Source organism: Megalobrama amblycephala, linkage group LG1 (genome assembly GCF_018812025.1).
Source record: "Megalobrama amblycephala isolate DHTTF-2021 linkage group LG1, ASM1881202v1, whole genome shotgun sequence".
Lineage (NCBI taxonomy): Eukaryota > Metazoa > Chordata > Actinopteri > Cypriniformes > Xenocyprididae > Megalobrama > Megalobrama amblycephala.
Window position 1 is genome coordinate 31,244,305 of NC_063044.1, and position 25,209 is coordinate 31,269,513.

General features: G+C 38.6%; 1 protein-coding gene across 2 annotated transcripts; it reads left to right on the forward strand.

The window, feature by feature from the left end:
• Positions 1-605: 605 nt before the first annotated feature.
• Positions 606-12,794, forward strand: si:ch211-165g14.1. Of its 2 annotated transcripts, XR_007184703.1 has the most exons (7): positions 606-810; positions 3,459-5,398; positions 8,337-8,430; positions 9,155-9,204; positions 9,359-9,433; positions 11,038-11,057; positions 11,891-12,794. XR_007184703.1 is itself a non-coding variant. In XM_048189502.1 (6 exons), exons 2-5 carry the CDS (start codon positions 3,461-3,463, stop codon positions 9,401-9,403), a joined length of 2,127 nt encoding a protein of 708 aa, XP_048045459.1. In that variant the 5' UTR covers positions 606-810; positions 3,459-3,460; the 3' UTR covers positions 9,404-9,433; positions 11,891-12,794. The 2 variants fall into 2 exon arrangements, 1 of the variants encoding a protein (XP_048045459.1); XM_048189502.1 differs by lacking the exon at positions 11,038-11,057.
• The last annotated feature ends 12,415 nt before the right edge of the window (positions 12,795-25,209 follow it).

Genomic DNA, 25,209 nt, shown 5'->3' on the forward strand with positions numbered 1-25,209 from the left:
CAAAATTTCGATAGTTCATGTGACTTTGGCAGTTTGATACAAGATCTGAACCACTGATTCGAAACAAAAGATTCGTAAAGCTTCGAAGCTTCATGAAGCAGTGTTCTGAAATCGGCCATCACTAGATATTGTTGAATAAAATTTTTTTTGGTGCACAAAAAGTATTCTCGTCGCTTCACAACATTAAGGTTGAACCATTGTACTCGCATAAACTGTTTTAAATATGTTTTTAGTGCCTTTCTGGACATCTGAAAGTGTTAATTACCTTGCTGTCAATACAGGCCTCACTGAATCGTATCAAAAATATCTTACAATGTGGGAATATTATAATATATTATAATATACAATGTGGAAATAAAGGGTGATCTCACGGACTGTGAAAGTCATATTTCACCATTAATATTATCACATTATTTTTATTTAACTAATAAGACTAGCCTAGGCTAATTTTCCTTTTAGTTATATAAATTTGTAACTTTTAAATGTGTACATATTATTCCCATCTATATTTTCTTAGCCATGTTTCATTTGGCCTGCTCTGTCAAGACATGATCAGTTGGCCTTTTGTACTGAACATTTCGCTTTTATTTTGAAAGCAGCTCTATTGTGTTTCGTATTCCGGTCGCCATGTTTAGCCGGATTCACTCAGTTAAATAGAAGAACTGCCTTGTCCTGCTTTCGTCAGTAGTTTTACTCTTTTATATGATTAGTCCATGTGTGTTTTCAGACCAAGTTAATTTTTTAAAATCCCCGTGCCTTTGATAACATGTTCAGTAACTCTGGGTAGTAAAGGAACACTTTCATTCTGTGGTAAGTGTCTGGTAGTGTTGCTCTGACACCTGGTTAGCGTTAGCTTCAGTGTTAGTGAGTCAGCCTGCTTGAGTTCATCAATATCAGTCAATAGATCGATCAAAACATGACGTAGTGCAACTCCTTAGATCAATAGAAACAACATTATCGTGCCTCATATTGATGTTTGTGTGCGTGTAGAACTGCTCTGCTCCTCCGCTCAGGGTTTGTGTGTTATTATTCATCCTGATGTTGCTGTGTCAGTCTCTGGGATGATGGTGATGATGATGATGATGATGCCTGATTTAAGGTGAACTTTGGGAGCATCATTAGAAAAGATTGACATGTTTGTTTTTGGCTAAGGAGCACTTTATTTTAACCCTCTATGTGGAATCGTCGTTTATAAATGACGCTAAGAAAATTGTATGTAAAATACAATAATAATGTTCAACTAAATAAATAATAAAATAGCCTATACATTTTTTTTTCGTAAAATCATAAGACATCCCCTTCAGACAATCTTAAAATATATTTGCCATGTGCATGACATTTTTGGCAACAAGGAAGTGAAGGTCACATGCTGTCAACTCTCCATTGTAAGTTCATTTTACACTAGAAAATGCATATAAATTCCATTTAAAAAAATAATCATTGCACACGTTTTTAATGCAGTCTCATATAGTCATTTTAATGCACATTTTGTAAAATCAATAGCTCAGACCTTAGATTATGCATAAATAAATCCACTTCCTATTGGCCTCACTACACTGACAACAGATGTCCAAAAAATGACTGTTTTCTAAATTCAAATTTGTCTTTTTTTTTTTTTTTTTTTACATTTTCATGTACAAGTTCCAAATTAAATGGCACAAGATGAAATGGAATGTTAAAAGTGCAAGAATTGTTATATATTTTGCTCACTTGAGTACTTACAATATCCCAAATGTTTCCAACTATTTATAAAGTGTGAGAAAATTGCAATTTTAACCAAGGCTCCGGGTCGTGTGAGGAGTCGCCTGTCAATTGCGTCATACCCGTGTTACCCTCGGTTTCCGGTTTTATTTTGTAAAAACCATGGAAACACCAAAGACACTTTAATATTTACATGTTTTTTTAATAGACAAGGGAACTGTTTTGATATATTTATAGACAAAATGAATTACTGTTATATAGCTCAACACGTTTAGTCTTATTGTTTAAATCTAATTTTCTTGATTTTTTGCGAGTACCATGCTTTACCATGCCTCAGAGAAAAACACTATTTTGTCAAATAGCTAACATAGCATAATCAGGTGCAGCTTTATTTTTAGTAACAGTAATACAGCATTACAATATGCTGTATTACTACATAATACATACAATATGTTTTAAAATGAATTGCATGCCATTTATCAACACAAGCCATCAAGCGTTTAATATGATATTCTAAAATCGATCTATCTTACTGCAGTGTGTAACAGCAGCCACCGAACGAACGAACGCACACACGCACAGTAGAACCTAATTTTTAACACTCAAATGTATCTAATATGATAAACAGAGCTGCATTACCTCTGACTGGAATAGTGGAAGCGGTTCCGGCGTCTGTGACATAATAAAAGTTCCACTGCTCTCGAGGCGTGTTGCGTTCGTCTCTCATTAGCAATCACTCCAGCGGCCTCATTCAGCTCCAACATCACTCACCCTGTTCTGCTTCATACTATAATAACGTTAATAATCGGAACCATGAACATGATTTCTGCCCGAGTCCTATCTCGATTCTTTTGGACTGGCTGTGAGGTGAAGACCACATGTCCCAAGATTCTGTGCTCAAACTTGGCATCATCAAGCTACGCCTTTGTTTAGAATAGGCCTCCAGCGACCTCTAGTGGACAAAAAAACTACATATTACACCTTTTAATAAAACTTTTTAATGTTTTTTGAAACACTTAAGACCTTTTCACTTTTCAGATAGACAAATCAGACATTTTAATAATTTAATTTAAAATAATTTAATAGGACAAAGTCAGTTATAAATGACGGCACCCCCCCCAAAAAGGTGAAAAGTCAGATGTAGAAAACTAAGTTTGGAAAATGATTTTAGATATGGGTAAAATATACATAGTCATTTGCTGTGATTTCATAATTAATCCCATAGAGGGTTCATATTACTTTGTGGTCTGTTATTTCAGTTTGATAAGAAATTTGATTTTGAATTTACTCTTCTGGGCACAGTGATTTCTGTGATGGATAATCAATTTACAGTTTTTCTTAAATGTATTTATTTTTATACAATAATGTGGATATAACATTCTTAATTAAATCCTTTTTAAATAAAATGTCTTAATGTTTGTCGTGCAATGGCAGTATTATATTGTAGTGTCTTTTTTATTATTTTCACTATGATAATTTTGTTATTTATTAACATATTGTAATAGGCCAATAGAGTGCATGTTGGCCAAATTATTCACTCAAGTTTGATTATTGAATAATTATTATTATTTCTTTATTAAAATATTCTAATAATTCATCAGAGTCCATGATGGCCAGATTATTAACTCCTACATTTGATATTATTACTATTTAACTATGATTTATTTTTTTATTTTTTTTCTACATTAACATATTCTAATACACCAGCAGAGTCCACATTGGCCATGTTTTTGACTCCTGCATTTGGTTTCTTTCAGTTATGGACCCTCTCAACCACGTGGATGTCATGCACCTTCAGGAGTCTCGTTCCTCAGCTCTGGATCTGTCTGTGGGTTGTAGGCAGGGCCCATTAAACTCCATGGAGGCTTTGGATTTGGTGAAGAAGCCCAGCTGGTGTGGCATTACCTCAGGGAGCAAGAGCGCTAATATGTCCGAGTCTCGGTCCGGTAGGTACATCACTCGGCCTAGCAAACAGAATCCACCTGATCACCCAGAACCAGGATCAAAGCATCATGGGTCAAGGGTTTGCGGGACATCATCCCATGGCTCCTACTCTATGCCCTTACCCCTGATCAATGGATTGCCGTCCGTGGCTCAGATACTGTCTCAGTGCCCACCAACAGACCAAGTGTTTGTGGATGACGCCGATTACCATGTGGAGATGGACGAAGCATTGACGCAAGCCAAGAGATGCCGTAAGAAAGCCGACTGCATGTTAGAAAACAGCACATTAGGAGGTAGGATAGCACACAGTGTATTAGAGACACATCCACAAGACATTTTGACCAATTGTGGTGAAACATACTTGAGTGACACACTGTCAGGCATGTCACAAATTAAGGGCTCATCATATTTACCTCAGGACGCCAACGCTGCCGCATACACACTACGTTCCACCAGCTCAGCGGTTGAGCAGACTGCCATTGAAACTCTCGCGTCCGAATGTACCGGCGCTGAAAAAACATCTCCATGCTCTGCTGAATACATCTCCAGTGACGATGACAGTGACATCATTGAGGTACCAGTAAGCAACTCCAGATGCAAGACGCCTCCAAACTGGCGCTCCCGAACTGAAAGTGTTATTGTTAACGACACAAGCCATGGAAGACGAAGAACTTTCTCTGCAAAGCAAGAAGTTGACTGTGATTATCAAATAGACTGCTCTCCTAAAAATGTGAACGTCTACGCAATGGATAAACCTATTTTTGAAGACCGTGACGGTAGGACCGGCTCCGAATCCAAATCGCTGCTGTCGTGGATGGAATCGGTCTTGATACCCATATCCCCGCAGGAAAGTGATCAAGACATGGATGCTGCTTTTCCCCAAAATTGCCCATCTACCTCAGATGCAGAAAACATGAGCGTCTTGACGTCTCCGGAGATTGGGGCGTCATCTTCGACGACAAGCCGCTCGCGGAAGACTCCGGCCTCAAAGAGTAGGAAGCGAACAAAACCAAGGCCCAAAGCGAAACCCAAACCCAGAGCCAAACCGAAGAAACCAGCTAAGCAGGTGAGGGCATCACCAGGAGGCAAATCAGCAGCGAGTATGGCTAAGAGAAGACGCAGAAAACCTCGGACGTCTGGAACTTCATCCATGTTTTCCCCTAAAGAGCCGGAGATCAAACTCAAATATGCAAACCACAAAGAAGAGAAGAAAGATGCCAGGCTGGACGGCTTCGCACCCTACATTCACATGGAGTTCTCATCTTGCACAATCGTCAATTTTAGGGAAGAGGACGATTATTCGACAAGGAAAGGGTCACAGCAGGCAGTCTCGGGTGTCATCCCGAAAACCTCCTGTTTGCAACTGGGCCGTGTTGGCTCCGATGCCAGGTTTCAAGTCAGGCATTTCTGCTGCCTGTGTGGGAGGGCTGGCAATACTGAAGGCCTCGGGGACTTGCATGGACCGTACTACTCCAACGGAGTTCAGCCCGTCTGTAAGGTCGACAGCAGTCCTGCTGCACAGAAGCAAGATCCCGACTGCAGCGATTTGGACTCTGTCTACAGTTTAGAGGATGGTGCGTCCCAGTCCATCAAACGGCAAAGGAAGGAGAACTGCTCGGAGAACGTGGAGGAGTCTGGTGTCTGTAGTGAGCACTGGATACATGAGGACTGTAGCATTTGGACCGCAGGCATCTTTTTGGTTAAAGGGAAACTTTACGGATTGGAGGAAGCCATTCGGCTTGCACATGGAACAGTAAGGCATTTTTATTACATTTTATGATTTTAGCCTTATTTAAACACAAGGGGTGTGTCTACTGTTAGACTTCAGATTCAATGATAAAACGGGGGTTTTAGCACGAGTCCAGACCAGAACCCAATCACTGACAAACTCGCTCTGTTTGATTGACAGCTCTAGCAATTGTTAAGGGAGCATTCTTTGATCGCTTTCTATATATAATTTAATCACTATTTAAATAACAGGTTATTTTCATCCTACTAAGAGAAACAACGTGAAGTTGACTGTTTAGTTACTGGTTTGATTTACTGACACATAGACAAAGAACATCTGACTGTACATGAATCATTAATATCTGATCAGGCATTAGAATTTACACATGTTGTGTTACTGTCGAGTCCATATCGTAAAAGTCTATTTACAAAGCCAGCACCGAAATCCGATTGATTTCCCAAAGAACCCACATTAAAATAACAAATATAAATAAAGCTCAACTGAGACATTCACATTGTTGAAACTTTGTCTGAAATCTTTGAAAATGTATTTAAAAAATAAATAAATAAATAAAAGTATTCACAGCCTTTGCTCAATACTTTGTTGAAGCACCTTTGGCACCAATTACAGCCTCAAGTCTTGTATGATGCTACAAGCTTGGCACACCTATTTTTGGGCAGTTTCTCCCATTCTTCTTTACAGGACCTCTCAAGCTCCATCAGATTGTTGGGGACTGTCGGTGCACAACCATTTTCAGATCTCTCCAGAGATGTTCAGTCGGGTTCAAGTCTGGGCTCTGGCTTTGCCACTCAAGGACATTCACAGAGTTGTCCCGTAGCCACTCCTTTGTTTTCTTGGCTGTGTGCTTAGGGCCGTTGTCTTGTTGGAAGATGAACCTTCACCCCAGTCTGAGGTCCAGAGCGCTCTGGAGCAGGTTTTCATCAAGGATGTCTCTGTACATTACTGCATTCATCTTTGCCTCAATCCTGACTAGTCTCACTTTTACTGAGGAGTGGCTTCCGTCTGGCCACTCTACCATACAGGCCTGATTGGTGGAGTGTTGCAGAGATGGTTGTTCTTCTGGAAGGTTCTCCTCTGTCCACAGAGAAACGCTGGAGCTCTGTCAGAGTGACCATCTTGTTCTTGGTCACCTCCCTGACTAAAGCCTTGTCCAAATACCCACACTTGCGGTCTTTGCACTCGACCTACTTACATGACGTATTTCCTGTATTTGGCCTAAGTGTTCAAGTAGGTGTGAAGACTGCAAGTGTGTGTAGAACTTTTGATTGCCCGATGGGACACACTTATAGTTTTGCAAAAAATGCAAGTGTTTACAGCTTATTTTTTTATTATTATTTTCAATACTCTGCATTTTAAAATGCACTTCTAAATGTCTGTTCAGTGCTCGCAATGTAACTTACAGAAGACACTATTTTAAAACTGTGGTGCTTCTTTAAGTGAAAAAAGCAGTTGCAAATGTTGTACAAAATACACGTAGCCCACTCATCTTTGCATCAATAAAATGCGCAACACTTTATATTTTACTACCAAATTATATGTAATTAATTTAACTTACAGACGTATGTTTTCCTCGAATGGCGCTCTGAAGCAGTATTCAAGATAGTGTTGGTTTAGTGTGCATTAAGGGCACTGCACTTGGGCTTTTTTAAGACATGGGACAGTCTTGCGCACTTACTTCCTGTTGCGTGCACGAGCTCTCAAGTGGCCAAGAAAGCAAGTGTGGGTATTTGGACAAGGCACAAGGCTCTTCTCCCCCGTTTGCTCAGTTTGGCTGGTCGACCCGCTCTAGGAAGAGTCCTGGTGGTTCTAAACTTCTTCCATTTATGGACGATGGAGGCCACTTTGCTCATTGCGACCTTCAATGCTGCAAAAATCTTGGTATTCAGTCTGTACCCTTCCCCAGATCTGTGCATCGATACAGTCCTGTCTCTGAGGTCTACAGACAATTTCTTGGTTTTCATGGCTTGGTTTATGACCTTTATATAGACAGGTGTGTGCCTTTCCAAATCATGTCCATTCAACTAAATTTACCGCAGGTGCACACCAATCAAGTTGTAGAAACATCTCAAGGATGATCAGTGGAAACAGGATGCACCTGAGCTCAATTTTGAGTGTCATGGCAAAGGCTATGAATACTTTTGTACATGTGATTTTTTTTTAATTTTTTTTTTATTTTTTGCAAAGATTTCAAACTTCTTTCACGTTGTCATTTATAGGGTGTTGTTTGTAGAATTTTGAGGAAAATAATTAATCCATTTTGGAATAAGGCTGTAACATAACCAAATGTTGAAAAAGTGAAGCGCTGCGAATACTTTCCGGATGCACTGTAGATAGGCACACTTCAGGATGTGGTGTCAATAAAAGCTTTTATTGGACTAAAAAGGAAGTTTTCAATTCTGAAACTTGCAGGATATTCTTATAGTACAGTGACCTATTATATACTATCTATTTGTCTGTCTATAATCTGTCTATCTGTCTGTCTGACTTTGGCTATTTAAAATAACACTGGCCGCATAGGTCATACAAGATTGACTTGTGCGTTTTTGCTTAAAGGTGAGCACTCAACTATATGTATGTCCTGCAAGACCCCTCTTTCCTTTAAACATATTTTATTGGACTGTTCCACATTTAAAACAAGTAGACAACATTTTTATGTAGCTCACTTAAGGACTAGTTTATTGAGATATTTTGAATTTTTATCATGTTGATGTAAAACATCTTGTATAATATTAACTGCTGGTTTGTTTGGTTTTTATTTTTATTGTATTTATGCAACTCTTGTTTTTCTTGCAACTCTTATTTTTGTTACTCAATTTTTTGTTATAAAGATGCGTCAGATTCTGACATGGCATTAAAAGTCTATACCAATACTAGTAATTTAAATGATGCTGTCTCTGATTCTTCAGAAGCTGTAAGGTGCTGCTGTGTTTGTTTGTTACAGGTGTGTTCGCACTGTCACATGATTGGTGCCACTTTGGGATGTTTCTTCAAAGATTGCCCCAATAAGTACCACTTCCCCTGTGCCCTGCAGTCAGGTAATGCTCATGAGTTTGCCTGTACTGTCACAGTCTCGTCACACCATAGACTGAAACCAAGTAATGTGAAAAAATTTTGTTTTAAGGCAGTGGTTCTCCACCCTGTTCTAGAACTGCATAATTTAAATGTCTCTTATATGGACGTGCCTCTTTGCCTTCTTACCTCCGTATGCTGACTGTGGACCCTAATTACCCCATGAAACTGATTTCAGACAGACTTTTGAGGCAGTGTAACTGTTTAATAATCTACAACAATATAGCACGAGCTTTGGTAAAAAAAAAAAATCAGAAATATTTAATTACTACAATACTAATTTCTCACTAGAAATGACATCAGAAGTGGAAAACATTGGTCAAAAATGTACATTTACACACAAACTGACCACAAACCACAACTTTCAGTTGCCATCTTTATTTGTTAGCTCAACTTTTATAGAATGAATTTTACAGGATTGTGGGATATCAAAGACAGAATCTACTAATTAGCTAAATCAGGTGTGTTTGATTAAGGAGACATGCAGAAACAGGGTTGGGAACCACTGTTGTATATAATTTCAAAGTAATGAAAGTATTGAGATTTTATCTGTATTGGCCAGCTTCTTTGTAAGGTATCAGTTTGTTTCCCCTTTCCGGCTGTTCTGAGTTTCTCACTCATCTCTGTTTTGTTGCCCTGATGCTTGTGTTTTGTGTCAAGGTGTTTATCTGTGCTGTTGTGTCTCCACAGACAGTGCGCTCAATGAGGAGAACTTCACAATGAGATGCCCGAAGCACAAGGTGACTCAGATATTGCTTTAGATGAGTTTAAGTTATGAATATGACATGGGTTTGCAGCATAATAGACTGCAGTATTGAATCTTTCAGCTTTATTGTCTTCCTCTTGCATCATCTTCAGTGCTAATAATAATCGCTCATGTTTTTGTCTTCTCAGAATAAAACATCCAGATTGAGCGTTAGCAGGCTGAAGAACAGATGACATTTGGGAGGTGTTGAAATGTCTTGGAAGGTATTTTACTGTTCTCAGTACTTATGCCTTCATCAGGCATTAGTGTTTTTTTTGTTTTGTTTTGGTTTTTTTAATCATGTTGCCAGAGGCCAATTTTCAACTCAAAATGCAAGTTATTTTGCTTAAAGAAAATTTTGTGCAGGCCTTATTAGGATTATTAAGATTTTCTGATCAGTTTCGAGAGCAGTAATCATATTCCTTCACGCTTAAGTAACAACATCTAACTTCTATGATATTTTCATGACAAGCACATTTTCTCCCCCAATTCTCATTAATGTAATGCAATATATAATGTAATGTAATGCTAAAACATTACTGTATTTTTGAAAGTATTTATAGATTGTGGAGAATTATTAGTACAACCTGTAATATATTAATTTTAACAGTGTTTAATTATATAATTTACAGTGTTTTTTTTTTGTTTTTTTGAAACAGTTACTGTAATACAGCAATTATATTTTAATGAGAATTGGCAATGAGAATAATATACAAACAAACAATTAAATGAATAAAAAGGCTGCCAGGCATGTGCTGATAAGCTTATGAGTGAATCAGGTGTGTTTAATTAGGACAAAAAAAAAAATAGTTTTGGTGTGCCTTCAGAAACATGGTTGGGATACATATAAGCAGTGTTGGTAATGCATTACAAGTAACTCGAGTTATGTAATCAGATTACTTTTTTTTTTTTTTTTTTTTTTTAAGTAACTAGCAAAAGTAACCACATTACTTGTAAAATTACAACAAAATATCTGAGTTACTTTGTTTTCCAGTGTATTGACTGATAGATCTCCTGTCCTTATGTTGAGAGAAATCAGGATTAAGTGCCGAGGTGTTGTGTGAACATGATGCTTATTGTAGTTCTAGACTACAATAATGTGAGCATGCATTTACTCATCACAGTATTCCTCAAAATGAATAAAAACTATGAAATGCAAACTTAGAATATTACGAAAACTTGCAATAATTAAATATGTTAACACAAATACATTTATTAACCAGTGTCTTTGCTGCTGACCTTCAGTGATCAAATTCATCCATACCAAAGTCCCTTTCAAGGAAAGTCTGTTCTCACGGCGGCCATATTTGCAACGTCTCCAGGCAGCTATTTCGGGCATACAAGTCCTAGCTATCTCAATCGGGGAATCCTAAAATCTAATAAACTGCTTGGTGAACTCACAATTAAATAACATTTCAAATCAGCAAGAGAATCTGACATGAAATGTCCTATAAATGTTGTTTCTTATGCTCAAATAGCATTAAAAAAAGCTTATTTTTAAGGCTAGACAAGCCAATGCGCATGTGCAGTCCTAAGCGCGAGTCTCAGGTTTCTATGGGAACTCGAGCTTCTAACGGCAGCTGCAGTGATGCAATGACTTTATCAATCAGCGATTGGCTCTTTTTACTTCAGTACTTTATTGCGTGTTGCAGTTTCTCCCATTCATAACTAATAGGAGTGAACTGTCTTTCTTTGTCTATAGTCTTTGTCCATACTAAGCAAAACTGACTTTAGATAAACATCACATTTGTGTTTCATTGTTTGTTTTTATTTTTGATGTAAGAGTGTTGAACTTTTTTCTCTTGCACCCTATTCTTCTGTGGTCTAGAATGGCAGCCCAACTGAAAGGTTTGTTTGAGCTGCGCCCTCTACTTTACAAGCATGAAGTTGTGTTATCTTCAGCCTGAGGTTTATTCATTTCACTTTTGGTTTTAAAGGGTCTTTGATTTGTTTTTTTGTTTTGTTTTTAAAAAACAAACGAGAAAGCCCTGCTCAGGTGAGAAAAAGTAATGTAAAAGTGATGTAATATTACTTTCCATAAAAAGTAACACAATTACTTTTTAGGGAATAACGCAATATTGTAACACATTACTTTTAAAAGTATCTTTCCCCAACATTGCATATGAGCCACTCATCATATGACAAACTCTTCTTTTGGTGACATTTGCATTATTCTGCATTAAAGAAATATTAACTTGTTTGAGTTATCACTAATTTAAGGCTATACACAACAATGTACTTTTCCTTTGTGTTTTTTGCATACAGACAACATCGTTGTCAAAACTACCCAGATCCGTGGAAAGACTAAAAACACTGTATTATTCATGCCAGGCCAGCAGTTGGCGATGTCACTTTGTAAAGAAACACTACGTGTCTGTCTGTTGACCAAACGCATAATACGCATGCGCATGACGTCACTGTTTTCACAGATTTGCTTTTTTGTTTTTTATATATAGTTTACACAGAGATAACTGTATAGTTTAAAAAAAAATTGCACTTTAAAACCTGTTTTCAAAACTTTTAATTTTCAGGCCCCCAAAACGCTGCTGTTGTATAAATGAACAGCCAAAATCCATAAAAGGTTTTCTGTTTTTAGTTGAAAACGGTGTTGTGTAAACACCCCCGAAAGTTGTGTTTTATGGTGTAATGATCATTTGATTTTCTTTGATCTTCCTTCGCAGGTAGACTTCAACAGACATTCGGTAATCTGGCTGCAAAGTGGATTCCTGAAGTGTTTACAGATTGTTCCATTTGATTTTGTACTTCACGTGTTTGAGTGTTTACATGTACTCTCAGGCAGCTGAATGTCCGGGACTGGATGTGCTGTATCTGCACTTGCAGATGGCCGCTGCCTTTTTGCCTGTCGCTTGAGTTGAATGGTACCCTGGACAATGCTGGATGATTTTCATAGCATTCCTCTGCTTTCTAAACGCTCGATAAATTCATCCTCTGCAGATTTTACAACATGAGTGACATCTTCATTTCACTGAAGTTTACTCAAGGCCAAATATCTCCCTCTGCTTCAGACTGAATCCTGTAAAGCCCTTTGCAATGTTAAGGCAAGTTGATAATGAGAGCCCCGTTTCATTTTAAGTTGCAGTACAAGTGCACTGAGCGGAAGTGCTTTTTTTTGTAGTTTTTTTATACAAATTCCAGCATCTCATTGTTCATTAAATATGTAACACGAACTGACCATTCTTTAACAGTGGTGTCTTTATCACATAAAACTGAAATGCTGAACGAACTAGTCTCCTCCAGTGGTACCGTATGCACTAGTATGTGAACATATTTATTTCTATTTATGTTTAATGCATATGTGTATATTTATTTGCCAATGAACAGCCTCCTTTAAAAAGACAGAGTGTGTTTTAGCACCTTGTAAAAATGCAGTAAAGGAACATTATAATTTGATGTTGGTAACAGATACAGGGTGCTTTAAATATGAATCTGATTTGAGTTTTAATTTGAAATTTGTGGCCTGGGAATCAAGGGGTCACGGCATCTGTAGGATTTTCCATTTCACCTGATGCCTTGTGATGTCTCGAATTCTGTTTCAATAAATGTTTTTATGTTCTACATTCCTAACATGTGATTGTGTGTGACTGTTCTTCATGTGTCTAAAATGGACTTGGTGTGTTGATGCACATTTGTCCAGATGGTGGTGCTAAACAACCGTGAGAAGCAGACAAACTCTTAAAATGGTTGTCTTTCATGCCTCTGTTATAGCAAATTAATCTTATACTGAACAATGGCGACTGCAGACTAAACCACTCTTGACATTAGTGGTCCTTGCCTCTGCAAAACTCTCCAGCACGATGGAAGGGCGGGTGTGGGTGGTTGCCACTATAGCCAGTTGGTTTTTCTGAGTGGATTGCAATGTGGTTTATAGAGAAGTTGATAAAATGGTTAAAAAGAGGTTTTTACTCCATTGCTTTCCAGTTGCTATGATGTTCTGGGTGGTTACCATGGTTTTGCTAGGTGTTACGGCCCAAGTCACAATGGCCCCGTTCAGACAGCAGCAGAATGCGGTGGTCTGTCCTACAATTGCATTCACACATTAGCAGCTGTTGTGGAATGGCAACAGTGGCCGGAAGAACTGTTTACTGGCATAGCCAAAGAACGCAAAAATCACTAAGCAACAGCAACTACAGAAAGGATGGCGGAACACAGCATTGAATCATTATTAATCGGCTTTTCTTCCATAGAAGACTGTTATGCCGTGTCTACACCAGACAAGTGACATGACAAAAGCAAACAGAACCCATTATAACCAGTGATGCTGTCTACACTGGATGTGGCGCAACATGACAAATCCCAGACAGTAAACTAACCTTTTTATTTTTTTAATGTAAAATGCTTGCATTACTTCTGATACGAAGGCCAGATGGATTTGCAACAATCGCTTTGTAATGTCCAATGTGGACCTCTCTAGACACATGTTGAGTCCGAAATCGCATACTGTCTGAGCAGGTACTACATTTAAATTTGAATTTACTTCACGATTGTTAAAAGTATGCTATAAAGTATGGATGAAATTCGGACGTACTACATCCTCCATCACGTGACCTACCACCTTAAAAGTGATCTAGAATTGAAAATTAAATTTACCTCGGCATAGTTAAATAATTAGAGTTCTGTACATGGAAATGACATACAGTGAGTCTCAAACACCATTGCTTCCTCCTTCTTATGTAAATTTGATTTGTGCAAAAGATCTCTGAAGAACAGGCGAATCTCAACATAACACAGACTGTTACGCAACAGTCGGGGTCATTAATATGTACGCCCCCAACTTTTGCATATGCCAGCCCATGTTCAAGGCATTAGACAAGCTAGTATTAACATCAGGAGCAGCACAGCAGAATCAACAGACTTTATGCAGGTAAGCAAGCAAGAACAATAGTGAAAAATGGCAGATGGAGCGATAATAACTGACATGATCCATGATATCATGATATTTTTAGTGATATTTGTAAATTGTCTTTCTAAATGTTTCGTTAGCATGGTGCTAATGTACTGTTAAATGTGGTTAAAGTTACCATTGTTTCTTACTGTATTCACAGAGATCAGAGCCATGTTGTTATTTTTCATTTTTAAACACTTGCAGTCAGTATAATTCATAAACACAACTTCATTCTTTATAAATCTCTCCAACAGTGTGTAAACTTTAGCCCCGTTAGCCACAGCATACTATCAAACTCATTCAGAATCAAATAAACATTCAAATAAATACTATACTTACATGATCTGATATGCTGCATGACGAACACTTTGTAAAGATCCATTTTGAGTGTTATATTAGCTGTGTGAACTTTGTTTATGCAACGTATTATAGAGTTGCGAGCTTGGGGGCGGGGAGTGCAAGCATTTAAAGGGGACGCGCGTTAAATCTGCACATTTTTAATTGTGCCCCATAATAGGCAGTTAAAAAATTGAGTAATAAAAAATCTATTTTGAGCTGAAACTTCACAGACACATTCAGGGGACACCTTAGACTTATATTACATCTTGTGAAAAAGGGTTCTAGGGCACCTTTAAGTCGCTTCACTGGCCCTGTCCCAAATGGCACCCTAAACACTCACGGTCTTCCTATGAGTCCACACTTTTGTGGCGTAATGTCACTTTGACTGTCGGGAAGATATCTGCCACAGAGCTCGCACCAGTGCGGGCTCAGCAAAAGTGTGCACCGATGGCACATATCGGCCGCAAAGGGGGTGCTCACGAGCACTCTTCTGAAGCCTAAAATTGACAAATGGGACACCCTCTCATGGACAGGTCCACAAGACTGAAAGTGCATAGAAGTGTGCCATTTGGCACAGGGTCACTGCCATTCACAAATCCTCTCCCATGGCCTTATGGGATAGTAAAGTGTCCATCGTATGTACACTTCAGCATCTCGCAAGAAGTAGTAGGTCATCTGAGTCCTTTTTGCCTACTCTTTTATGAGTAATGTGAATTCGGACATACTACTTTTGCCACATACTGTTTTTCGCCTACTGTATAGTATGTGATTTCATACAGCCATACTTTCGCTCCCACAGACAATTGCAAGCACAGTTGTCAATCATGACATTACAACCTGTCAGCATGATAAGAACTATGTAAAATGACAGAAATCTTCTTTGAAAAAAAAATTTGAAGTGTAACAGGATTTTTTTTGTCTCATTCAATTAGGCTGGGTTTTGTGACCTATTCAGCAGACAGCCACCAGGGGGCGATCAAAATGCTTAGGCTTCACTTTTCTCTTTTCCCAGCACAGCTTGTTCCAGACTCACACCTTTAAGTAAATATGGTTGACAGTCCCAAACTGACAGTGAATTTGGCCTAATTAAAAAGTGACATACCGTAGTCAGGGTATAGTGCCTGAACTGTTGTCTAACAAACCTATTGTTCAGCTTTACAAAAGACTTTCAGTAGACAAAAACTTTTAAATGTGTTTTGAAAATTACATGTGATCTACAGTAGCATCTTTATGCCATTGTAAAGACTATAAAGGCTAACCCTCACAGCCGTGTTTTCATCCCTGTCAAAAATACATCTACCCTGTATTATGTCAGTAGCACAAATGATGGTGGACAAGGTACACTTTAATAGGGTTCAACATTTGTTAAAATCCTTAAACCTTAGGAATAACATATAGTAATTATATTGCTTGCCTTGATAATTTCTCAGATTCAAATAATGACAGTCATGTTAAACACAGTTCAGTGCTTGTGAGTGATTCACAGTCTGAATACTCCCTGATCTGTCCTTATTTTCCCTCTAGTCAAATCTTATGACTCATCCCCCTCATTACCCAATCAGATCACTAGCTCTGCTGGGCTGCCAAGGTCCCTGCTGACATCCGCTTTGTTTGTGGTGGAAATAGTGTGCTGGTCTCTTAGCAGTGTGAAAGCACTGATCCAATAACAGTGCTGATGTTGCTCAGACCTCTGCCTCTACCTGCCTGCACCTCTTGCTGCTTTTGTAAGACTTTATCAGGCTCCTGCAAATGAAGTTTGTTCTGTGATTGTCTATGAATTAACTGAATCAACATGCTATTTTGTACTATTCTACTTCCTCAGTACCTCACCATGACTGAACAGGCCAAGAATTTGAACACAGTATAGGTGTCGAAGACGAGTGAATGTGGACAGTCCTGTTTCTGTCAAAACATTGTGGAAGCTTAAAGGAACACTCCACTTTTTTGAAAATAGGCTCATTTTCCAAATCCCCTAGAGTTAAACAGTTGAGTTTTACCGTTTTCGAATCCATTCAGCCGATCTCCGGGTCTGCTACATTTACGCCAGAATGAGAGTATAGTTCCTAGCCACATCAGCCTAGAAAATTGCAACTTTTCATTTTCTGTTGGTCTTAGTACACGATGTAACTACAGAAGAGTCAAGTTTTAAATAGGAAAAATATCGAAACTCTTTGTTTTGTTTTGTTTTGTTTTTTGAGCGAGATGCTAACGGTCTAATCAGATTAAATTATCTATGCTAAGCTATGCTAAAAGTGGTACCGCCAGACCTGGAGATCAGCTGAATGGATTCGAAAACGGTAAAACTCAACTGTTTAACTCTAGGGGAGTTGGAAAATGAGCATATTTTCAAAAAAAAGTGGAGTGCTCCTTTAAAGGGGACATATTATGCCCGTTTTTACAAGATGTAATATGAGTCTTAGGTGTCCCCAGAATGTGACTGTGAAGTTTCAGCTCAAATACCCCACAGATTATTATACCATGTTGTAAATGCTTATTTTTGAGTGGAAGCAAAAACAAGCTGTTTTCGTGCATGTGTCTTTAAATGCAAATGAGCTGCTGCTCCCCGTCCCCTATTCAGAAGAGGGTGGAGCCTGTACAGCTTATGACAGCAGCATAATATACAGTACCTACTGCTGTATATGCTGTTAATATGAATCAAAGAACAAAAGAAAAACAGAAAATCACTCACTGCTCTTTACTGAATAACTTTAATAGCTTTAATAAGAATACATTTCTTACTTGAATGCTGCTGTTAAATGCTCTGGCGTTGAGATAAACATGGCGGACTGTGTACAGCTCACTCAGGAGTGGAGTTAAGCTAACAAACCAGATTTCGTTACCAGTCGTGGGCGCCGTCAGTTTCAATGTGACGTCACACTGTAGTACATTCCTGAATGGCTCATTTTGAGACACTGTTTCAGATTTATGTGGATTATAACAAATGAATTGGATGGATTTTTCCACAATAGGGTGGTTGTGTACACACACTGTTATGGGAAGTGTTCCCGGTTCTGGCTGACCTTATCTATGCAGCCTAACAATTTACATGATTTGAATTATAGAAGTAGATAATGGTTTATGTGTATGCAAGGTTAAAGAAATGTGTTTTTAGTCTAGGTTTAAACTGACAGTGTGTCTGCTTCCCGAACAATGCTTAGAAGATTGTTCCAGGGTTTAGGTGCCAAATAGGAAAAGGAACTACCACCTACAGTTGATTTTGATATTCTAGGTATTGTCAACTGGCCTGAATTCTGAGATTGCAATAGATGTGAAGGACTATAATGCTTTAAGAGCTCGCTCAGGTACTGGGGAGCTAAACCATTTAATGTTTTGTAAGTAATTAGTAAGATTTTAAAATGTATACAGTGTTTAATAGGGAGCCAATGCAGTGTTGTCAGATCTGGGCTAATATGGTCATACTTCCTGGTTCTAGTAAGAACTCTAGCTGATATGTTTTGGACCAGCTGTAATTTGTTTATTAAGCATGCAGGGCAACTACCCAGTAGAGCATTACTGTCATGAATCCAGTCAGTTCCGGACTACACTTCCCAGCATCCTCCTTGCCTATCACCTGCTTTCACTCCACCAATCACCAATTGCCACATACAGCTGAAGTTCATTATCTGGACTATAAAGGACTCTCACTCACACACACACTTTGCAAGGTCTTGTTTCACCATGTGTACAATTCTGAGCATTATTTACCTTGTCTGTCTGCCTGTTTCTGATCCTGTCTGTTCCCCGTGTACGAATCTCTGCCGCCTGCCCTTTGGACCTTTTGGACTGTTTATTGTTTCCTGGTTTTATGAATGATATCTGCCTGCCCTGATTCATTGCCTGTTCCTCGACTACGATTCTGCCTGCTCTCTCCCATACCTGTTTGCCACTGTTTGACCATTGCCTGTCTTTCTACGAACTCTGTTTTAATAAAAGCCTGCAGATGGATCTTACCTTGAGTCCCGCCTCATTACAGTTACAGTAATCTAGCCTTGAGGTCATGAACACATGAACTAACTGTTTCGCATTTGTCATAGTTTAGATATATTTTTAAGATGGAAGAATGTGGTTTTACAGATGCTAGTAACATGGCCTTCAAATGAAGGATTGGTATCAAAGAGCACACCCAGGTTCCTAACTGACTGACTGGTCCAATAATTAGAATCTCTGTTTTTTTCTGAATTTAGTAGTAGGAAATTACTAGTCATCCAATTTTTTATATCAGCTATGCATTCTGTTAATTTTGAAATATAGAAGAAATATAGAGCTGAGTTTCATCAGTGTAACAGTGAAAACTAACGCCATGCTTCCTAATGATATCTCCCAAGGGTAGCATGTACAGAGTGAAAAAGTTGAGAATTTTACATTTAAAATAGTGTCAAATGTAAATATTTCAGTAATAAAACATAAAATAGTTAACAGTTAATGTAATGAAATAGTAATACAAAAAGTAATACAAGTTCAGTAAGCTTGAAGTCAGTTGATGGCAGGTTTTGGATGACTACCATAGTACATTTCAAAAGATTACAATCTTTCTGCTAGCATGGTCAGTCAGCCCCTGTTGTGCCATAAAGTTTTATGGCAAAAGCATCTTTCTTCATTGCCAGGCATTCACAAGTAGGTGAATGACTCAAAAAGCATCCAACATCAGTAACAGTCATTTCTTAACTCTTGAAATGTCAGGTTAATAATAGAATAGAAAGGTTATGATGGCCTTACTTTTCAAGCACAGCATTGGTACTATCTGCCAGCATGTTGACTAATCTGTCCTGCTTATCTCAAAGATTAACTGCGAGAAGATGAGAGAGAGAGAGAGATGAGATGCAGGATCTGTCACGCCTGCATAAAGTTGCTTTATGGCTGATGCCTGCAGCTAATGGCTGACTCTCTCTTTCTCTCTTTCTCTCTCTGCTTCCGTTCGCTCTGGGCTTTAACATTATCTCAGCACCCAGAAATCCAACAGTATAATTTTTTTTTTTTTTCTTTATCGTAATCTGCAGCACTGCCCAAAGGTTTTCCGGATCAACCACATTTTGCATCTCACTCTCTCATAGTGGCTAAGGATATTTTCCCAAAATCATCAATTAGTGATGTATATGAGAAAACAGTCTAGCAATTAGTTTCTCCTGAAATATACCTCTGTATTATCTTCATCTTGTCATGAGGTAACCCATGTGGAAAAAGATGTAGACTTAGCATACTTTTAAACAAGTACTTATTACAGAAATAATGTACTTTAAAAGAAACTTAAAGGATTAGTTCACTTGAAAATGAAAATTTCCCCAAGTTTAACTCACACTCAAGACATCCTAGGTGTTTATATGACTTTCATCTTTCTGATTAACATAATCTTACATATTTTAATAAATATCCTGATGCATCCAAGCTTTATAATGGCAGTGAGCAGGATCAACATGTTTGAAGGTGAAGAAAGTGCCTCCATAAACGTACACCACATGGCTCCAGGGTGTTAATAAAGGCCTTCTGAAGTAAATTGATGCATTTGTGTAAGAAAAATATCCATATTTAACAAGTTATGAAGTAAAATATCTAGCTTCCGCCAGACCGCCTTCTGTATTCAACTTAGGAAGAAAGTGTAACTGATGCGTTTTTTCGGTAAGTTGAATAGGGAAGGCATAGGATGTAGCGTAAGTGTTTAGAACTGCGAGAGTTTTACACTTTTTCCGTAAGTTGAATAGGGAAGGCGCAGAAGGCCTTTATTATCCCCCCAAAGCCATGTGGAGTACGTTTATGATGAATGGATGCATATTCTTGAGTTTCAAACAGGTGGTTTCCGTTCACTGCCATTTATAAAGCTTAGTAGCATCAGGGTGATTATTAATATAACTCAGATTGTGTTCGTCTGAAAGAATAAAGTCATATACACATAGGATGGCTTGAGGGTGAGTAAGTCATGGAGTAATTTTCATTTTAAAGTGAACTAATCCTTTAAGTGTGTTAAGAAACAGTCTTGTAAGTGTACTATCTTTATGTGCCTTTTTATTTCATTAATATTATCTGCAAGTACAGTTTAAAACATACTTTTAAGATTTGAAGTGCACATTCAGTACAGTTTAGTGCACTTCTTTTTCACAAGGGAAGGTATTTTAGTGTTTCCAAGGAAACGAGAAACAAAAACTAGATTCTGATTTTCTCTGAGTGGAGTGAATGTGCCTGATTAGAAATATCAAAAAAATAAAAATTCTTAATTTATTCTAAATATGCCACTTACTGCATTTTAAATATTACATGTCACATATTACAGAAGCTGAAAAGAGTCAACTGAAACATTTCCCTTTAGTTTTGTTGTCAATAAGTCTTAAGTTAGCAAGCTAACAGCATAGCTTAGCAAATAACAATTATGAAAAACTCTTTTGATTAGCTAGAACAAGATATCAAAAGCGATGAGATCTTTGTTAGGAATAGGTGTGGTTGTTAGCATGTTGTTGTACAGTTAAATAGGGTTTTCTGGTCAAAAGAGCAAACTCCCAAATCGCTATGATATTCTTTCTATTTTTGTTTGTACTAATTTTATAATAATAGTACTGATGATGATCCAAAATGTGTAGGAAAGGGTTTTTGGGTTGAGCTCAGATGATCACACCAATCAGCATGTTTCACCATGTGTTTTGTGTGAATCACTTTAAAACCCATATGCTACTGCACACAAATACATCACTGTCTGATGAATAGCTCTTGCCACCAGCAAACTGCATTGGACTTCAGCATTTGTAAGCTTTAAACGAGGCTGACGTTGGGATTGCGTTCCGATTTCCGTTTTGAGCTTAAAGCATTAAAAATCCAATCGAACGAATATAGATCAAGCTGTTCTTTCTGTTCTGACTGCCTGTACCAAGCTGTATTTTACTACCTCCCACTGCTAGATGGTTGACAGTCTACACGATCTCCTATTCATATCCATATAAATCCTCCTTGTGCAAGAACAACCACTGAGTCACCTCTCTTGATGTCCAAAAAAGCACCACAAGGTTGTGATTTTTGTGGTATCGTCTCGCTAGACCGTGTTTGGCTCTGAGGTGTGAACGAGGAGGGATGGTGATAAGGTGGGAGTTTGATAAATTCTCTCTTTACCCACCACTTATCATGGGAACAAAATGTACACCATAGCTGTTGCTTTGTTTTCCTGCTTCTGTCTTGCAGTCTGAGCTTTGCAGATGGTACTAGAGCCGGTGCTTTAGTCTGGAAGCATTTTCAGCAAATCTTTGACAAATCACAGCAAACATGATATCCTCATAAAAGTTTTATTCCCTTTCGTGTTTGTTTTTAGTGGAAAGGGAAAATGTTAAATTAAGCTACCAAGTGCAAAGCAACACACATTTTCACAGTCCTCCAGGGCTCTTTCTCACATCGCCTCTTTGATTCTCATTAGCATCCCATAATGAGTCAGCTCACTTCTGTCAGCTCACTTTGTGTAAGGGAACTGGCCAACACTTGCCCTAGTCTTCAAACTAACTCTCTGATTCTACACGGTGGGACGTTGGCTCAGCGAGTAGCACTGTTGCCTCGCAGTAAGAAGGTCCCTGGTCTGAGTCTCGGCTTAGCCAGGAGGCCTTTCCGTGTGGAGTTTGCATATTCTCCACTGTGTCTGCGTGGGTTTCCTCCAAGTGCTCCGGTTTCCCCCACAATCCAAACTCATGCAGCATAGGTGAATTGGAGACTCTAAATTGTCCGTAGGTGTGAAATGGACATCCAATCAGGGTGTTTCCCTGCCTGTGGCCCAAAATGCTGGGATAGGCTCCAGCCCCACCATGATCCTAATAAGGATAAAGCGGTTTGGATGATGGATGGATGGAATTGCCTCTACCTACATTTTTGCATAATGCAAAAACCATACCAATACATACATTTGCTGCAGATTCCAGCTGAAATGAACAGTAGAGGCCGTAAAACAGCAAGCAATTTTAGTCCTATTCATGCAAAATTATGATTACAGGTGCAGATTATTGATAATAAAGACTTATTTTTGCACAGTGCTATATTTTGACCTCAGATCACCAGTTCCATTTATGTGTGGCTTTCCTGATGTAGTAAACTTGCTCCGTAGCTCACCCGGTACAGCATTGCACTAGTGATGTGGAGCGAATGGGTACGGGTCCCATGAAACATGAGTCATTATAAAAGAGCTCAAAAACTTGTAGAAACAAGCTAAAATGGCATGTTTGCTTCAGCAATTCTGTTTTCATGTCACATTTGCTTGTTAACACTATTGGGTATGTTTAGGGTTTAGTGTAGGTGGTATGGTATTTTCAAATGGATTAACCTTTTTATTTCCACCACTTCCTGGACGTTTCAATTCAGAACTGTTGCGATACGTACAACAACCAATGTAATAAAAAACTGCCGGATTCATGCTCATCTGTTTTTGGATAAAACTGAACACACTTTTAGTGGGACTCAATGGACATTCCACTTTGAAACACTCTCGAAATGTTCAAAACGCAATGTTATATAATTTTGCAGAAATGTCACCACAGGTAAATTTTTCATTCCCATTCATCTCAATGGGAAACCCCCCCCCAAACTGCCCTACCTGGATGCTGCCATCTTTACTCATGGACACTTTCTTAAAAACAAATGCATTTAGTCTGAATACACTGCTACATTTTAATGGCATCATTGCAGAAAGAGGGTTTTTGTCTGAAACTGAATGGAATTGGATAACGTCCCAATCTAACAATGCTAAACAGCCAGTCCTTCACCCTTGCCCAAAGCACAGCTCATACAATCAGAATTTAGAGCTGGAAATCAATGTTTTATAGTTTAGATTTTGCTCTTCCTCTCTCTTTTTCTTCTCAATTGCTGCCACTTCCCCATGTCCCTCCTTTCTGCATCCATATGCAACGGAGGCCAGCTAGTAGTTGCTGTGCAAGTAAACCTCACTCCTCTGATCTCAAGAGCGACTGACGCTAGAGGTTGCAGCCTTTAGCCTCCTTGTTAGAGTGTCCAACTCCCACACCAGAGACCCAGGTTCGAGGCCTGCGCAGAGCGTGGCGAGTAGGACCTGGGTGAGGGGTTACATTGGTGCCGTGACCCGGATGGGAGCGAGGTGTAGCGGAACGAGTGCAACAGAGGCCAGCTAGTAGTTGTTGTGCAAGTAAACCTCACTTCTCTGATCTCAAGTGCGACTGATGTTAGAGGTTGCAGCCTTTAGCCTCCTTGTTAGAGTGTCCGACTCCCACGCCGCAGACCCAGGTTCGAGGCCCATGCAGAGCGGGCAATTAGGACCTGGTTACACATACATTTATCCCCAGTCCCCAGAGTTCTAAACTCTAATTCTTTAGATTTTGCTCCATTACTGCCTTTTATCCTGTGTCATTTGTCATGTCTTTGAAATTTTCTGATAAGTTTACAACCCATTGGTCATGAGTTCAAATCTTGCTTGACTGAATATGTTATAGCCATTTAGTCCCTATCACATATGTAACGAGTTCACACTTACAAATAAGTCAGATAAATTATTTGGTAAACTTATTTGGAGTGCTGTCCGGGGGAGAGGGCTCCGAGCTCGGTAATCAGCCCGAACGCAGAATACCCCCTTTCAGGTTATATGAAGTAACCCAGAGATTGTGAGGAGATGGGATGGTGGAGGGATTCTGGAAACTGTCGAGGACCCTTAAGTGAGTTTGACTGTTATTATATATAGGCCTGAACTCATGCTGATTAGGTAGATATGTTAATTACAGATTGTTGACAGCTGGTTGAGATGACGTAATGATTGTGTAGCTTATTTGACTTGTTCCTCCCGAACTACGTTAATAAAACATAATTTTAGTAATCATCATAAATTAGGTATCGTTTGAAAACATAAATACTCAAAATTCTTCTTGTAAAAATCATTTTGAAATTGGACCTCTAATTCTTTAGATTTTGCTCCATATGATAGATAAAGCTTTAAAAATGACTAGAAGTGAATTACAGTTTCTCTGTGTTTCGAGACATGTGATTGGCTGTTCACTACTGATGTCACACTTTCATGTGCACATGCTCCATAAACTCGCAATCAAAGCCTGAGTTGACAGACAAAGTTGATGATCAGTGTCAATGGTACCATCAAAGCCTGATTGAATTGATGTGGTTTTGTCAATTCGAAACTAATCCTGTAACCATGAATTTGTTCAACTACCATCATGGTAGGAGCCCCAGGTGTGGGAAATCAACAACCATGTCAGTAACCATGCAAACACAAGCAAAGAATCTAAATATAAAGAACCAAACTAAGCAAAATAAATATGACAGCATGTAACTGCCATTTATACTACTTCATTTATCATGTCTTTAAAATTTTCAGTTAAGTACACTCATCGGTCTACAGACACCAACAGTTGCATTGGTCATGAGTTCAGATCTTGCTTGAATGAATATGTTTTAAAATAAACTAAAAAAGAATCTGTTTCTTCTATAGACATGTTTCAGTAGCCTAATGGTGGTAGATTTCACTGCAATGGAGAGCATCCGGATGGATTGATTGGAGCATATGTTTGTGACACCTGTAAGAGGGACTACTTCCATGCTTAATCATTATACTCAAGGTACTTTGAAAGGTAATGGGAGTGAAATACCCTCAGTTATTAGGAACAGGAAGATCAGCAGTCATATCAATATGGTGGGACATGAAAAATGTATAGGAACTTTGCATTGAAGCATTTTAAAAATCAAAACCAAAATCTCTAAGGAGCAAAGAATGGTCAGTGTGAAAACCTGCCTTTATAATGTTTCAGAAAAGACACAAAAGCCACGACA